Genomic DNA, 17,480 nt, shown 5'->3' with positions numbered 1-17,480 from the left:
CAAGTGTTACCGTCACCGGATCCAGCCACCGAAGGTTGGAATCTAAGTTTTCACTCTGAAGAATCAGTCCGAACATTCCAAACAATGCTTTCAACAAGATAACGACATCAAAACATCGCCATTGTCAGGTATACCCAACTCGGGCCAGACCAAGGCTTTCACCTCGGAGCTCAAGACCAGGTGCTCAAGTAGCACCACCATCAAGGTCATGCATGTGTTGTCGCCGCCACTTTTCCACGATCCTAGCAGCTACAAGCGATATGACCGCCGCCACTGCACAACGATCCCTCTACATCAAGACATGGTCCATAGTTTGCATCTCGCCGTCGAAGTGAACCACCATATCTGCAGAGATGAAACTCTCACAGAATCTTTTGATGGCGACAACAATCCGCGGTGAGGCCGCCGCCGTCCTGGATCCAATCCCCAATGACGTAGTCAACTAGGTGGACGCCAATACCATGGGTTGCAGCCGCCGATCATCTGCATACATGTCCACGCATGTGCATTTGTGTATATGCATTCATGCACCAGACCCACGTGCTTCTCCTGATCAAACTCCCAGCCATGGACCAGATCGGAGCCGGAAAGGTAGCTGCGAGATCCGGAGGCACCATGTATGGACATATCGGGAAGCTCACGACATGAGACGACAGCGGCCAGAACAGATCGGGAAGCCAGCAATGACGGCGGCGGCCAGATCGGAAGGCGACCACCAGAGGGAAGAACAGAAGAAACCGGCCAGAGACCTGTCTAATATAGGAATCTTTCTAACCTTCCGAACAAGTTAATCATCCTGTAAATGTAAAAGAGAAAAGTATACTTTTCATCCCTCAACTCTTGATAGAGTTTAGATTTAGTCCTTCAACTTCAAAATCGGATAACTTGCACCCTTAGCTACTCAAACCAGACAAGGTTCGTCCCTAGACTCACTTTTTGACCGGTTTTGGTGCTGATTCAAAATCGGATAATTTGCATAATTATTTCAAATCTGTGAACATGTTTGAAATTCGGTACTTTTTGAAATCCTCTTACTTTTTCCCAGTTCACGTAATTTTTCAAAATCCACGTACCTTTTCGAAATCTATGATATTAAAAAAACTCATGTACTTTTTTCCAAATCCGCATACTTTTTCCAAGTTCGCGTAATATTTTCTAATTCCCATACTTTGTTCAAATTCGTGGACTTTTTAAAATTTCACGTACTTCTTCCATGTTGGTGTATTTTTTTTCAAATTAATGTACTTTTTTAGTATTCACATACATTATTTGGAAAAAGGTTCCTGAATTTGAAAAAGACCGCGAACTTGGAAAAGGTAGACAGTTTCAAAAAAAAGTACGCGGATCTGAAAAATGTACGTAAATTTGAGAAAAGTGTGTGGGAGAAAAATTACACGAACTTGAGAAAAGTACTCGAACTTGAAAAAATTACGTGAACCAGAAAAAACTGCAAGAATTTCAATAAGAGCTGATGGATTGAAAAAGTACGCGAAATTTGAAACAAAATTATTCAAACATTGAAACAGTACATGGATTTGAAAAACACGTGAATTTATAAAAAGTTCACGAATTTGAAAAAAGTACGCGACCTTGAAGAAAGTATGCTGATTTGAAATAAGTACGTGAATTTAAAAAATTCACGGATTTGAAACGAGTACGTGAATTTGAGTTAGCACCTGTCAAAACCGGGGTGAGTCTGCACTAAAACCGGTCATAACCGAGAACAGGGACGAACCTTGTCCGGTTTTAGAGTTGAGAGACCAAATCTAGACTTCGACAAAAGTTAAGGGATGAAAAATATACTTTTCTCAATGTAAAACATGCATTATATCTCTAGGCCGTTTCTTTTAAACTGGATGGCATCGTCGCTCCATTGTTCTGAAACAAAGCATTCAAATGCCGAGACCATTCTGCAGCGCCGAGGTTGTTTTATCTTGTTGGTTCCGTAGTGGTCCATGACGGTTTTACTAATCCAGCAACTAGTATAGTTAGTAGAAATTAACATGTGCGTCAAGATGCCGAGTTATCTTTTGCTCTTTTAGGGGATGGCAGATACAAAAATGTGTAGCAAACTTTCTCAGGCCAATTGGTCAAGTGATAGTTGCAGAAAGAATAATTACATGCCTGAAACATGTGATGGTTACACAATGAAAAATAAAACTGTGCAAGGTAAAATAACTGTACTGCATTCTCACAGAACATCACTGGCACTGAGATGATTACATGCTTACAGGTAACACAAGCTTAAACATTGCTTGGTGACGTTTGATTCATCTTACAGTTTGAAGTGCTCAAGTAGAGCCTTGCTAGCAAGGTCTCGTTTGAAGAAGGCCCCCAAAAACTCAGACATCGCGAAACGCCTGTACTTTGGTGGGTTTTCTGTAGAAACCAGCTCTCGCAACGGCCCATACAAAACTGATTCCCCTCGCTTTCCAGGATTGAAGAAGACGGCAATTGAAACTCTAGCTTCTTCGCGTGAATTCATCACCACCCTGTGTTCGACGCTCTTGTACTTATCATTCGACATTATCTGATGAAAGAACGGGGTAATAACTAATAAACGAGGTAATATCACTGGTGGTGTCGAAACTTGCCACGGATGTTCAGTTTGGTGCCTCAACTTGTAAAATACATGTAATGCGTGCTAAAACTTGGCACTTTGGTTCAAATACGGTGCCAAACACGTTTGTCTACAGCTGCGCTGCTGACTCAGCTTGACAGCGTGGCGTGGGACCCCCTGTCAGCCACTCGAGAGGCTGTGCCCGCGCCGCCGCTGGCCTTTTTTCACAAAACCCTTTGGATTATTTTTTTTCTCTCTCAGAAAAATCCCTGGCTCGGCGGGACAAGGCACATAACGATTCGCTCCCAAATCCCGGTCGACCAAATCCCTAACCCTCGTTCCCCATTCACTGCAGCGGCAGGGCGAGGCAATATTGCTCACGGTCGGCGGCGAGGCCGTATCCTTGCACCACGGCGGCAAGCCTCTGGAGCTCAGGTGAGCTGACGCCGCATCCTCTTCTTTCCCCCTATCCAATCCCTATCTTACACACTCTCCCACCCGTGTCTCACTGTTTAGATGGGAGGATCTGGCATTCCGCGGATGGTCGACCGCGGGGTGAAGATGGAGGACGACGGGGAGCCATGGGCAAAGATTACGTCTGTCGTCTATTGGCGCAAAAAGTCAGGTACTGAATCCATCTCCCCTCTCTGATTCTGTAGTTCATCAAAGATTGGTATTTTAGATGATTTGCACGATTCAAACACAGGACCATGAGATGCCAGATGTGGTGGGTGCATGCCGCGGCACGAGGTAGATCACACCTTGCTTGCAAGAAAGAGGTCCTGGAGCAGAGTCTAAAGGAGAAAGAGGTCCTGGAGCAGAGTCTTTGGTTTAGTTGCAATCATGTTTGCAATGGCTGGGAGGTCCTGATGCATGAATGAGCAATGTTGAAGCTCTTCTTTTGGTGAACTCAGTGTGCTGTAGTAGCTACTTTGTATGTGTACTGAATGAAAATGGCAATACAATGAAGCTTCTGAATTTTACATGTTTTATCTAACATTTCCTGTATTGCAATGATTGAAAGTGAGCCTGCATTATGATGAATTCGGTACAGTAGATGCACTTTCAGAAATGTACTAGCTTTTGTGAACTGGACTAGTACAGAATCTTATAGGACTGCATTAACACAAGCTAACCAAACGGACAGGGGTACTACTCATCATCGGAAGAAATATCCATCGTCTCGAGGTCGGCCAATGCCTGCTGCTTGCGGCCCTCCGAACGGCTCTAGCAGCGGCCTCCTGCTGAGCTGCGTGGCGTACCTCTTCGGCCTGAGCAGCCATGATGCTCACGTCGTACCCCGGCATCACTTACTGTTGATAGACTGAACTTTGACAACATCAGAAACTTTACAGTCAATTTGACAGCAAAATTGCAATTCGACGGCAGATTTAGATAACACTTGAATAATTAATTTTACAGCAGATTCACATAACTCTTGAATAATAAATTTTGAAAGCAGGTTCACAAAACACTTGAACAATGAAAGATACTGCCAATGTGCTTCATGTCAACATACTTAAGTGCATTACATGTTTACATGAAAAGAGGCCTCTAAATAGACAAATGAAGTTCATTGGTGAACTTAGTTGCATTCCATAAAGTTCAGTCATGAACTTCTGCATCAGTTTGTATATCTACATGTGGACGAAGTCATCATCCCACTCATCCCCTTGTGGTGCATTTTGTGTGATTGGCTCTTCCTCTGCTGCGACATGTGACTTATCTGAATCAGGTGCAAACATCAAGTTCCAAAATCCAGCCCCTGGTCCAGTCCTTCCTCCATTGTCATATAGAGTTCCTCTTCCACCATTTCCTCTTCCAGTTCCTCCTCTTGCACCTTCTCCTCTTGTCCTTCCACTTCCTGCAAGCGTGCCAATTTGGAAAATGAAAATTGATAACAAATGACAATAATTTCATGCACGCTGACATGTAGATTTCAACAAAAATCACACCTCTTGTAGCATTTCCCCTACCACCTCGCGAAGCGTTTCCCGTACCACTTCCTGTAGCATTTCCTCTACCACCTCCTTTAGCCTGCCTCTTCCTGCCTCTTGCATTATCACTTGTTTGGTGGCTGGATTGAGGCACATCCTCTGGAATATCTTCAGTAACACCCCTCCTCCTAACTCTTCCAGTAGCCATAGCAGTTGTCACTCTTGGTGGAGGAATGCTAGCTCTAGCTTGTGCGACAAATGAAGATTCAGGAAGAGGACCATGGTCCATGACTGGTTGATATGACATCCTCTCCTGTATATTGCAAACAATGTTTGAGAGTAGAGTTAAATATAAAGAGGCCTGAAATATAAAAATAACCGGTTCTAAAGTTTACCATTTGCTGCATGAGGTAAACCATTGATCCTGGTGTTTGAGTTGGATCCATAGATGGATGAATTGTGTGTGGCATGATGTTCTGCAAATATAACAAATCGCAGTTGCATAATTGATAAACTTCTGTCACAATGTGAAGCAGGACATATTTAACTTACTGAAATTATGGATGGATCATCAAACTCCTCTTCTGAATCATCATCTGTAGCTACTGGTGCCTCTCTATTTGTTTCTGCCCACTTCTGATGACCTTTCTTGTTGTGATTTGCTGCTCCACAAACAGAACAGTGCATGCTTACACCATGTTTAGTCAGTTTCTTGCCCCCTTCCTTGTCAAGCTTCTCTTCTGGATCTTTCTTTCTATTTCTCCTTGGTCTACCCATCACCTTGGTGTACACAGGTGGGTACACATCCACTCCTTCCATCCTTGTCCAATGCTCTTGGTCCCTCATCGGCTTGATATTGAAACTATAAGCTTTTTTGTAAGTAGCTACAGAGTAGCATTCATGCACCAGGCTCTCAGGATCTATCCTCTCCTCTCTAGCACAAGCTATGGCATGATGACATGGAATCCCAGACAGCTCCCATCTTTTGCAGTCACAACTCTCACAGTTCAAATCAACAATATATGAATGGTTCATTGACAACACCTTGAAAACCTTCTGACCAGCCCCTTGAACCATGCAAAAAGCAGCCCATGCAGTGATGATATTATGAAACTGGTCCAGATCCATTATTAATGTGATCCTGAAAGCAATAATCCATTGACTATTCCCGCTTACTATCTACCCCTAATACGACATCATATCCAACTCAAGTGAAATGTTGAGTTGAATTGCGTTGACCTGTAAAGTATTTCATCCGCCCCATATTAATTGACGCTCAAACGGATGTATCTAGCACTGAAATATGTCTAGATACATATGTTTCAACATCAAAGGACAGAGGAAGTATCAAAATTCAAGCAATTGGTTCAAATTACCATCCTCGCGCCAACATAAATTGTCATGAAAAACGTTCGATTTACCAAGCCTAAAATTACAACGTCAGATTTCTAGCATTTCTGAAATTCAAACCATTGCCTTTCCAGTTTTCATAAGAGACGCGCACTACCAAGAATTTCCCCTCCTGTTTCTAAATCATCTGGATTGAGCTGAATTGGTAGCATGCGTGCTTTAGATAATTCAAATATAACTTGAGCAAAGTTGTTGCGGACTGTACTATTTAGAACTGAATCCAGTTACGAGCATTTGGACGCTGACAGAGTGCGTTATACCTGTAAAAGGTCCCCGACATTGATCACAAGCGCGCCCGGCTCAGGCTTCACGTCCACCCAGAAGCTCTCCCCGTCCCCATTGGTGTGCTTCACCTGCAAACCACCAATGCCATCCTGCTCAAGGACGGTGAGCACGCCGGGGTCCGTGTGCGGGACTAAGCCCATGGTGCGCTCAGGCTCGGGGCACACCGGGTAGTAATGGCAGACCATGAGCTTCCCCTCCAGGCACGAGGTCTCCTCCAGCGCCGCACCCCCGAGCCCGAGCCCCTCGGAGAGCAGAGCCATCACGGCGCGGGCCACCGCGGCGGCGTGCGCTTCCCACTCGATGACTTCAGAGCGGCACACCGACGGTATGCGTTCGGCGTTGGGCGGCGTAGGCCCGAACATCACCTGGACGGTGTCGCGCCAGCTCGCCGCGGGGGACCGGAACAGGTCGACGTTCGAGGAGTAGCTGACCCCGCCGGCCAAGGCCCGGCCGTAGTGCGCGGCGCGCTCGGGGGCGGGGAGCTCGTTGAAGGGGCGCACCGCGGCGAGGGCCCTCGCGGGGTGGCCTGAGGGGACGAGGGCCTCGTGGTTAACGAGGTGGAAGAAGCCCCAGTCGCGGGCGGCCGCCGCGGTGGCGGCGGCTACGAGGTGCGCGGGGAGGGAAAGGTCAACGACGGGGATGGAGACGCCCGGGGGAGCAAGCGGGGCGGAGGCATAGGGGTCGGGGTGGACGAAGAGGTCGGGGACGGTGGAGACGCCGGACTCGACGAGGCCGCGGACGCCGGTGCGGGCCTCGTCGAAGGCCTTGAGGAGGGCCGCGCGGTCGGACTTCGGGGAGGACGCGGCCATGGTCGTCGCGTTGCGTGCGTCCCGTTGAGTTTGACGAGCGGAGATGATGTACTAGGCGAGAAGCGGGCTCAAGCTCCTTTGACGTGCCTTGAAGCTGACGTGCCCCTAGAGTTTGACCAGCGACACGAATTGGGCCAGACCAAATTATGGCAGCCAGCTGGGCCAGAGATCAAACAGAGACTATCCATTTACGGCCTTCTTTGTCTGAAAAAACAAATTACGGCCTTCTTTTCTCACAAAAACAAGTTTAAAAAATTCTGCGGCCTTCTGATGCAACTGCAAACAAAGCAATGCAAAGAACCCCTAAATAACTTCATCAACTAACGAAGAGAATCAGAAATGGTAAAAGTATCCAAATCCAAGGAGACAATGGGTAATTGCAAACTAAACAATGCAAAGAACCCATAAAAAAAACTTCGTCAACTCATGAAGAGGATCGAAAATGGTAAAATTATCCAAAACCAAGTAGACCAATGGATAATTGCAAACTAAAAAAATGCAAAGAACCCCTAAATAACTTCATCAATTGATGAAGAGGATCAAAATTCGGAAATGGTATTCAAATCCAGAGAGACAGATGGATCCCGAGGAAAGAGGGGCTCAAATGAGCAAATTTCATCAAGAGGTCTTGACTTCGGTGGGTCAACCAACTAATGGAACCACGTAAGTGAGAATGGGACACTAATTTACTTCTACTAGAAGGGACGGCACGCTCCGCCGCGCCTTGTCGCCGCCTAATTTGTAAGCGATTTTAGGCAGGCTCGACCCGTGTGAAGAAAGTACCGACCAACCCGATAGGAAGAGTCGGGGCAGTAAATCCAAAAGAAAGTACCAATGAATGACGTGTGAATCGCTCAAAAAACAAATAACAAGTGAAGCAGGAAGAACAGTTCCACAAACAGATGAGGCATAGGTGGAAATGGATCGCCTATAAACAACTTGTGATCAATCCAACCCAATGTACATATCTACCATGAATAGGCCAGGAACAAAATTAGTGAAACATATACCATCAAGCCAATTAGGGACCACCGGCAAAACAGGAATTGTAACAACATTATTCAGGAAGAAGAATCCCTGCAGCACCAAGCACGCAAAAAAACACACGCCAGCACCAATCCCACGCGGTTTTCTAACAGCCGAACGTGGTTTCCCATCTTTTCAGCCATCACAACCCAACAACCATGCCTAAAAACATGAACATCACAGGAAAATGAACTACAAAATAAAGCACAATCAGATGAATAACAATACTCAAAACAGGCGAAGGAACACATGCGAAGACCGAACCCACAAGGCAACAACAACAATCATCCCAATATACGCCATATACACTCAGGTTTGAGTGTCCACGCACCAACTCGCTATAAAAAAGATAGAGTTAGCAAAATCTATCAGAGAGAAGGACTGCCCGCTCCCATAGCAAGCACATTACCATGGCAAAATAAATCAGACAAATCCCCTATCTTAGAATCTCCCCATCAAATACGACCACATGCAAGCAACACACACTGAAGAACAGGAGGCAGCAGAAGAAAGCAGTCGACGACCAACGACGACCATGTCCACCGCCAGCAAACCGCCGTCGCCGCCGACGGCCAATCCCACCACGACAACAACAACCAGACGCACAGGGGCACCGACCAGGCAGCAATCGACCGCCCAGCGTGTCCCAAAGAAGAAAGGAGGTCAGCGGAACATCAGCAAGAACGGGCTAATGGCGACAAACCCTCGTCCCACCGGAGGAGAACGCAGTTGAAGCCCATCCCACGAACAGTCAAAGTCATAACGGCAAACATACCCCAAATAAATGAACCACCGAACGGCGGGCCCATACCGCACCAGTCCCGCTTCAAAGGGGCAAATTTGACAATTTTGACCTCGGGACGAAATCAATTCACAGAATGAACTGCCCGTGAAACTATTTCACTCCCCTGACCTTTTTGTGCAGCGCCCGCCACGCCGGCGCCACACCCAACGGTGCAGCGCCTAGCTCGGGGGCGTTGCACTCCAGTCCACCGTGGCAGCCCTGGGCCCCGGACCCAGCAGTGCAGCGCCTACGAGGTAGGCGCCACACATGTAATGTGCAGCGCCTAGCCCTTAGGCGCTGCACTGTGACTTAGATGCCAGCCGCCCGCTCCCCCTCCCCCCACCCCACCCATTCGTTCCAGGAGTTACAGAACAGCGCCGGCGGCTTCCTCCTCTCCCCCTCTCAATCCCCTCTCCCAAATCCTTCAGATCCGACGATTTGGTCCGTGCATTTCTTCACCAATCCATCCTAGAAGGTACTCTCCTCCGATCCCCTTCTTTCTATCCATACAAAATATGGTATTTCGAAGATTTGGGGAATCCTTGTTTGATTAGATTAGATTTGAATCTTGCATGTATTAGAATTTTGCATGTATTACAACCCTTGTTTGTTTGATTTGTGGAACCCTAGTTTATTTTATTTTATTGAAAAGATATGGTTGGATACATAGATTGACATGTTATTTCTATGGAAAAGTTACTTGTATGAAGTAGGCCTAGTTTAGTTTATTTGTACTGAAATTATACTCGTATTGAGAAAAATGCTTTGGATACATATGCTTTGAATCTTGCATGTAGTAGGCCTACTTTAGTTTTTTTGAATTGAAAAGATAATCGTGTTGACAAGAATGCTTTGTTGAAATTGTTAGGATGGTTTGGCTTCTCGATGATCATTGGGACAAACAACACCGGTCGTACGCTATGTCGGTGGAGCAGCGGGTAATACTGAAAGTGGCCGGTGTTATGAATTCGTATTTTTTTTAAACAAAATGCCCCATATGTAATGTTATGATTTGTTTGTTTGTAGGAGCTTGCACCTCTGAAGCTTCGGTCTCACGGGGTCACCCTTGGATGGATGCGCTATGATGAGCGGTACACACCGTATGTAAGGGAGGCAGGACTTCTCCCTTTCATTCAGTTGGTCCGCCGGTCGACGCCACCCAACAATGCTGCAGCACTCACCGCGCTTATTGATCATTGGAGGCCGGAGACACACACTTTCCATCTTCGGACCGGGGAGATGACCGTGACGCTCCAGGATATTGCTATGATCACCGGTCTTCCTATCGATGGCAATCCTTTATGTATGAACACCGATTCTGATGGGTGGCGCGCGCAGATGCATGCCCTTATCGGTATGGTTCCTCCGGAGCCTCGGGAACCAGAAGCAGAAGATAAGAAGAAGGAAAGAGTCGCAGCCGGGCGCTACTTTCACGTGGATATCATCGAACTTCAGTACTTGCCCTGAGGATGCTAATGAGGACATGGTGAAGACATATGCTCGTGTCTACATGTGGTACGTGATATCCAGGACTATGTTTGCTGATGGCACAGGCAAGAATGCTCCATGGATGTGGCTGAAGGCGTTGACCGTCTTCGATAGCAAATGGAGTTGGGGTTCGGCGACACTGGCTTACTTGTATCGACAGGTATGAAGTTGTTTCCTTTTCACTTCATTGATACATTATCAATGCGCTCTTGCGGCAAATTTGACCATGTTCTCTTTTATGTGCAGTTGGACGAAGCCTGTTGTAGGCACACTGGAGGTATTGGTGGTTGTCTGCTCGCACTTTCCATATGGAGCTGGGAGCGTTTGCCGGTTGGACGACCGAAGACCGTGAAGTACGAGGATTGGGACGACAAAGACGACCCACTACGGCTCCCCACTTGGGCTTACAAGTGGGATGTGTTAAATGAGACGACGGATGATCCCTCGGTAATGTACAAGTTGTACAAGAGCGAGCTGGACGCGATCACGCCTGAGCAGGTGAACCGACATTGCATAAGTGATTATCATGCTTGTATCGTAACTCGATATCAATTTTGCATTCAATCCCATTTTGCAGGTGGAATGGGAGCCGTATGGAAAAGGAGAGAGTTTTGGTAACCCTATGGAGTTCAGGCTGAATCCGATGTGCACTAGGGATAGGGATTCTGGCATATGTGGTGCCCACTGATATGCAACTGGGCGGTTGAGCTTCACCTGCCACATCGGGTGTTCCGCCAGTTTGGTTTGTTCCAGCCACACCCGCCGGAGTGGGAGGACACGGACAAGTTGCTACACGCGTACGATATAATTAACCTTGAGCACTTAGCAGCTTCTCAACGGTTTCGATGATGCTAATATCATGTTTCTAACTTGCAGGTTGGATAGGAAAAAGCAGCGGAAGATCAAGGATTGGGCCAAGCATCACAGCAAGTATGTCGTGCAGTTCGCTCTTAGTGTGGAGCAAGCAAGGGCTGGAAAACGAGCCCAGCTTCGTGAGCACTGCCCGATCGCGTTCAACAACTATCTCACATGGTTTCTTGCAAGTACCCGCATGGAGGTATGCAAGCCGGCGTATGGTTTCTCACATAGTAGTTCACAACCAAATCGAAGAGCAGACATAGTAGTTCACAACCAAATCGAAGAGGATGACATAGCTCTATTGCGTAGAGCAAGGCCCCTTTCCCTTCTTCTTCTTCCTCTCTTCTTCCTCTTCCTCCTCCCTTTTTCTTATGAGGTGAGCCTCCTTAACCACCCTCTCCATGAATATCTGATTGTCCCTCTCTTCTTTTTCAGCTGCAATTGCCCAAAGCTTCATGGTTCTTTCTTCAAAATCCTGTTGACGCTTCTTCTGTGCCTCCTCACATTTCCTCATCAACGTTTGCTCCCTAGCGCGCATCGCATTTGCCGCTCTCTGTTTTTGCTTCCTCTCCTTCTCAAGCTCCTCTTCCTTCTTCTTCTTTAGCTTGGCTGCATCCTCCTCTCTAAGCTTCTTCGCAGCCTTCTCCCACCATCCCGCCATCTCATCTTCGCCATCCTCCTTCATCGTTGGTTTGTTGGGTTGGGAAGCTGCCATACCTACAATGAGTGAAACATAATGGTTAGTAAGGACAATAAGAACAAATGGAAGCACATATGAAAAAGAAGAACATATGGAAAAACAAGAACATATGATACATTATAGTTAGTGAGGAACATACGGAAACAGTCCATCTAGGTATCCAAACATTCCTCTATAAAGAACTTGCCCTTGTCCATCACCACGGCCAAGTCCACCACCAAGGCCAAGACCATCACCAAGGCCGAGACCATCACCATGGCCATTACCACCACGACGAGCTCTACCACCACCACGGCCTAGACCACCACCACGAGCTCTACCACCACCACGGCCTAGACCACCACCACCACGGCCTCTTGTAAGTCCAAGTTGCCGACCTCTTTGTTGCCTAGATCCTCTTTGGCTAACACTTGGTTGGCTAGGCACTTGTTGGCTACCACTTGGTTGCCTTGGCACTTGTTGGCTACCACTAGGTTGGCTACCACTTGGTTGGCTTGGCACTTGTTGGCTACCACTAGGTTGGCTACCACTAAGTTGGCTACCACTAGGTTGGCTACCACTAAGTTGGCTACCACTAGGTTGGCTACCACTTGGTTGGCTCCCTAGCGTAGCTCCTTGTTGGCTTGTGCTTGCATCATTTTTCTTGGACCTTTTCCTTGGTTTTGTACATTTTCTTTTGTTGTGGCCATGACCTTTGCACTCCCCACAACGGGAGCTCTCACGAGGCTCTTGGAATTGGTCGTTGCCCGCTTCGTGGCGGCCACCATGGCCCCATCCGTCCATGTCGCCTCTAAGACGCTTTGTCTTACGTCTACCCCGTTTAACAACCTTCAACTCCGGATCCGGCCATAGTTGAACTCCATGATACTCCGGCCATTGTGATTGGTCAAAGTATGGGTGAAAGCGGGGAGCCCATGTTTTCTTGACCGTCATGATTGAGAACTCCGACTCCCTCACGGTGCGTGGGTGATTGATGTCCACATTCCTAACGCGACCGGCGGTATACAAGTGTGAGCATGGGAGATGAAGCAACAATGGCCTCCCGCAAGTGCAATCACATTGTGTTAACGACACCTTGAAAGCCCGACCTCCATGTTGCCGGCCATCGTTTGTGGTTCCTCCTGGCTCTTTCACTTCGTACTTCCACTCTTCGTTGTCATATAATATAGCTTCTTCTGAGTCCGCCTTCCGTGATTGAAATACCAACCATTCATCAACTTTGGGTGGGAACTTGTACTTGTACTTCCGTGGGTTCTCACCCGCTATCTGTGCATCGGTTTCCATCGAGTACTTTACAAAGTACGCATTCATCTTGTCAAATGTGTATTGAACTATTGCCGTCACGGGTAATCCACGTGCACCTTTGAGCACCCTATTGAAGCATTCGGCCATATTGCTTGTCATTTGACCGTATCTCCGGCCATCTTCATCAAAAGCACGTGCCCACTTGTTCCGGTATTGAATGTGCCTATTGAGAAAGTCTTGACCCCCGGGATCAAGTTTTTTGTGTGCGAGCAATTTGTTGTACAAAGTGGCGAAGCGCTTATCGGAGAAAGCGAGACAACAATCTTGAAGATCATCGGCCAACTCCTTAAGGCCACATGCCCTATAGAAGTTCGAACAAAAGTGCCTCATGCACCATCGATGGTGCAACGGAGCATGCCCGGGAATGTCAATCTCCACCGCGTTAAGAATTCCTTGATTCCGATCCGATATGACACAAATTTCCCTTTGAGCGGGTAACACCTTCGTCCTCAAAAGATGCAGAAACCACTCCCAGTTGTCATTGTTTTCCACCTCAACCAAAGCAAATGCCAATGGCAACACCCGGTTATTGGCATCACTTGCTATCGCAACCAACAAGGTGCCCTTGTATTGTCCGGTCAAGAACGTGCCATCAATTGCGATGACCGGCCTACAATGTTCGAAAGCCCTCACACATTGCTCGAACGCCCAAAAAGCACGGCCAAATACTCTGACTTTCCTTCCTTCATGAACCGTTGTTTGGTGCCCATGAGGCTCGACCACATGAACCATGCCCGGGTTTGTCGCGGCCATGGCTAACAACAACCTAGGGATTCGGTTGTATGCTTCCTCCCATGTACCATACAACATCTTAAATGCGGCTTGCTTCGCCTTCCATGCCTTGCCGTATTTCACCTTGTAATGAAAGATGGCTTTCACAAGGTCAATGACATGTTGGACGCTCATTGTTGGAAGTGTGGATATTGAGTTGGAGAGCCTGTAAGCGATGAACTCGGACGTGAGTTGTTTGTGGTCTTGGGACACAATCTTGCCATCCACCCTTTTGCCTTGGCACAAGTGAGTTGGCACACAACTCACTACATGCCAAGTTGGACCTCCTTTCCATGGTCTTGCACGCACAATCCATGGACATATTTCATCTTCACATGCACATGCAACCGTGTAGCGCACATTGACGTCCGAGTTCACCACCTTGTGTGGACGATAATGCGTAACCGAGTAGTTGTCGAGCCACATCTTCAATTCCAACAAGGTGTCGAACTTAGAACCTTTAGCAATCCGGTTCTTGTCGTCTACCAAATCACGGTGAGAGCTTGGCCTAACCCCAAGAGGTACACATTGGCCACCATCTACCACGGCTTCATCCGCGAGACTAACATCCTTGAACAATGTAGTCCGATGATCCCGACCAAATACCTTCTCGAAAGCTTCGGCCTCCTTCACCGTGAACCCCTCCGCATCAACTTGTTCATCGGGACCATCGTCATCCGAGTCCGATGCATATGCACGGGAAAAAGGGATGGAATGGTCCATTGTCTCTTGCAAATGATATTTGTCGAGATCACCCACATTGTTGTCATGGAGATCAACTTCATTGTCATCGTCCGCATACTCATCATTGTCCTCTTGCAAAGCTTCATCTTGGTTGTTTGTAAACGGGCTCAATGTTGGCCTCACTTCTTGGGTCAAAAGAGGTTCAACAATTTCATCTCGCTTCAAGGGTGGGGGGCTACTAGCAACCAAAGGGGAGGGGTTCCGGTTCAAGTCCAAATGCAAACTTGAATCAACCTTCTTCGTTGCAAATAACTCAAGAGCCTTGTCTAGTGATTCGGCCACCGTCTCCTTGTATGCAACCCAACGTTGCTCCGAGTTGACACGCATTGTCTTCCAACGGATGTGCATTCCAAAACCAACATTATGCCTTCCCTCCAACTCAATGATATCACTAGGGTCCATCCAATTCAAATCTTTCCTAACTTGTTGCAAGAGCTCCGCATAGCTAGGACTACTATCAAACACCATGTCAAGCTCATCCGGGTCCGGTTCTATATTGCCTTTCAAAAAGGCGTCTTTGTCCCCATGATGAACAAACACACATGTTCTTCCCATCCCTATAAGCATTCAAAGAACACAAGGTAACATTGCTTCCATGAGTACTAATCCAAGGATTAACACGGAATACAAACCCTAATATATATATCAAACAACAACCCTAACCCTAACCATAACCTAACCCTAACCATAACCATAACCCTAGCCCTAAACCTAACCCTAGCACCAACATAAGAACACCCATAAGAATAACCCTAGCATACTAACAAAGCCTAATCATAGAAATTGGCAAACAAACATCTCACATCTCCATGCAAATCTCTAGATCCAAACAAAACTAGGGTTTCCCCAAACTAGCAAGAAATGAGCAATGGGAGAACTTTACTTGGATCAAAACAAGGGGATCAGAGAATATTACCTTGAGGGAGGGTTTGACTTCGAAATCCACGGACAAATTCTTCAAATTTGCATGATTTGGGAGAGGATTTGAGAGGGGGAGAGAGTGGGAGAGGGGGCAAAACTCGGGGAGAGAGTGAGAGAGTGTGTGGTGTGGGGGGGTGGGGGAGGGGGGCCCAGCCAAGTGGTTGGATAAGTCACAGTGCAGCGCCTAGCCGCTAGGCGCTGCACATTACATGTGTGGCGCCTAGCTCGGAGGCGCTGCACTGCTGGGTGCGGGCCCAGGGGCTGCCACGGTGGACAGGAGTGCAATGCCGCCGCGCTAGGCGCTGCACAGTAGGGTGTGGCGCCGGCGTGGCGGGCGCTACACAAAAAGGTCAGGGGAGTGAAATAGTTTCGCACCCAGTTCATTCTGTGAAATGATTTCGTCCCGAGGTCAAAATTGTCAAATTTGCCCTTCAAAGGGGAGGAACACATCATGGGTACACACATACACAATTGCCACCCAAAAGGGACCCACATGACAGTGGTCACACACCAAAGCGAACCGGCCCACCATCCAAAATAATCAGGAACAATCCATTGCTCACCTCCTCAGTGTGCCCACACCCGTGTGACTGCCATGCAGCCCACCAACGGGCCCACTCGCCATACACCAGCAGTACACATGCATGTAGTCGCCTAAAGTAGAAAATGCAACAAGAGAAAGGTGCACATGGCAGCGTGAGTAAAAACCCTGATGGCCTCAGCGCTCGCCTAGAAAGCGACTTATGAATTTGAAGGTGATTCTTTTGATGTTATAATGCAATATGCAATATCAAGTTGTCGTCCTCAGAGATTGAGGAATGTTTGTCTTGGCATTTTTAGAGGTGAGGTATATTTACGGTCAGGAGTGCATATAGATTGGTAACTAATATGCATAGACAAAATTCTCCCACGGCGTCTCCTTGCTCCAAATGATGTTGATGACCGTAGTATTTGGAAGGCAAAAGTTCCAGGGTGAATTAGAATATTTGGTTGGAGACTGTCACTAGTACATTGGCGACAAAGAAGAACAAATGGAAACGGACCATAGAAATTGATGCTTGATGCTGTTTTTAATGTTTGTGGATGTGATGAAGAGGACGAGTCTTGCGCAAAAAGTATATCACTAAGACATGGAATCAAAATTTCGTGATTGGTCGTGGGAAGATAAATTCCGCAACACGGAAGAAGATTGGCTTAAGATTTATTGGACACATGTAACTCTGAAACTCGATCGTGCATACTTTTGTTGTTGTGGCATTGTTGGTTCTTAAGAGATGATTGTGTTCATAATCTGGGCAAAGAAACAATCAAGAGTTAAGTGGCTTTCCACACAAAGTTTGAGGCAGATTTGCATAATCATGACCATGATGCATGCTTGCTCTCTCGTAAGAGTAGTTGGGTAAATCTCAAGTATAAGGGTGAAGTAACATATCAATAAGTATTTCTTTCAGTAGAGAAACAAGGTTTATCGAACCAGAAAGTGTTCTTCCAGTAAAGTCACGGGTACCTGCACACAAAACACAATACAAAACTTGCCTGCTAACACTTCAAGAAGGTTATCAAGCTTCTTATCCTGCTAATTACAAGATTAAATTGCACGGTATGATGGAAATTGAGTGATAGGTAAAATAAATAAAATGATGCAGCAAAGAATAATATTTTTGGTGATGTTTTTAGTAAAGAAAATAGACCCCCGGGGCCATAGGTTCACTAGTGGCATCTCCCCAAGCATACAAGTGTGGTGTGGTGAACAAATTACAGTTGAGCGGCGAAAGAATGGGTGAAAGGCGATGCGCAGGGGGGCACACAGCCTAGTGGTGTGGGTCCACCCTTGGCCACACCAGCTGGTCATATGGGGCCCCTGGTTGCCCTCCCCCCCTCG

The 17,480-nt window shown here is 47.1% G+C and overlaps 2 protein-coding genes and 1 long non-coding RNA gene across 4 annotated transcripts; 1 reads left to right on the top strand and 2 right to left on the bottom strand.

Moving 5' to 3' along the window:
* Window positions 1–2,275: 2,275 nt before the first annotated feature.
* On the bottom strand, window positions 2,276–7,010 carry LOC123145276 (1-aminocyclopropane-1-carboxylate oxidase homolog 4-like). Of its 2 annotated transcripts, none has more exons than XM_044564649.1 (2): window positions 6,168–7,010; window positions 2,276–2,530 (listed from the first exon to the last, which is right to left on the bottom strand). In XM_044564649.1, exons 1-2 carry the CDS (start codon window positions 6,999–7,001, stop codon window positions 2,276–2,278), a joined length of 1,089 nt encoding a protein of 362 aa, XP_044420584.1. In that variant the 5' UTR covers window positions 7,002–7,010. The 2 variants fall into 2 exon arrangements, with proteins under 2 accessions (XP_044420584.1, XP_044420585.1); XM_044564650.1 differs by lacking the exon at window positions 2,276–2,530 and adding an exon at window positions 5,085–5,736.
* On the top strand, window positions 2,843–3,543 carry LOC123145277 (uncharacterized). Its single transcript, XR_006472246.1, has 3 exons — window positions 2,843–2,995; window positions 3,077–3,185; window positions 3,267–3,543. It is a non-coding gene; the product is annotated as an uncharacterized lncRNA (long non-coding RNA).
* LOC123145275 (uncharacterized) lies at window positions 3,988–6,162 on the bottom strand. The gene is made up of 4 exons (XM_044564648.1): window positions 5,050–6,162; window positions 4,893–4,973; window positions 4,516–4,810; window positions 3,988–4,424 (listed from the first exon to the last, which is right to left on the bottom strand). The coding sequence occupies exons 1-4, from the start codon at window positions 5,623–5,625 to the stop codon at window positions 4,198–4,200; spliced, it is 1,179 nt and encodes a 392-aa protein (XP_044420583.1). The 5' UTR covers window positions 5,626–6,162; the 3' UTR covers window positions 3,988–4,197.
* Window positions 7,011–17,480: the final 10,470 nt, after the last annotated feature.

This window comes from Triticum aestivum, chromosome 6D (genome assembly GCF_018294505.1).
Source record: "Triticum aestivum cultivar Chinese Spring chromosome 6D, IWGSC CS RefSeq v2.1, whole genome shotgun sequence".
In the NCBI taxonomy this organism is placed as follows: Eukaryota; Viridiplantae; Streptophyta; class Magnoliopsida; order Poales; family Poaceae; genus Triticum; species Triticum aestivum.
Note: the sequence above shows the minus strand (reverse complement) of the source record. Positions and strands in the feature narration are given on the sequence as shown.

Excerpts from the sequence above, each read along its gene's own strand:
- LOC123145275 (XM_044564648.1), bottom strand. The coding sequence starts at position 5,625 with ATGGATCTGGACCAGTTTCATAATATCATCACTGCATGGGCTGCTTTT. Across the intron at positions 4,974-5,049 it reads ATGATCCATCCATAATTTCA|AACATCATGCCACACACAAT; the intron begins GTAAGTTAAATA and ends TTATATTTGCAG. Across the intron at positions 4,811-4,892 it reads TTTACCTCATGCAGCAAATG|GAGAGGATGTCATATCAACC; the intron begins GTAAACTTTAGA and ends TGCAATATACAG.
- LOC123145276 (XM_044564649.1), bottom strand. The coding sequence starts at position 7,001 with ATGGCCGCGTCCTCCCCGAAGTCCGACCGCGCGGCCCTCCTCAAGGCC. Across the intron at positions 2,531-6,167 it reads ATGTCGGGGACCTTTTACAG|ATAATGTCGAATGATAAGTA; the intron begins GTATAACGCACT and ends TTCTTTCATCAG.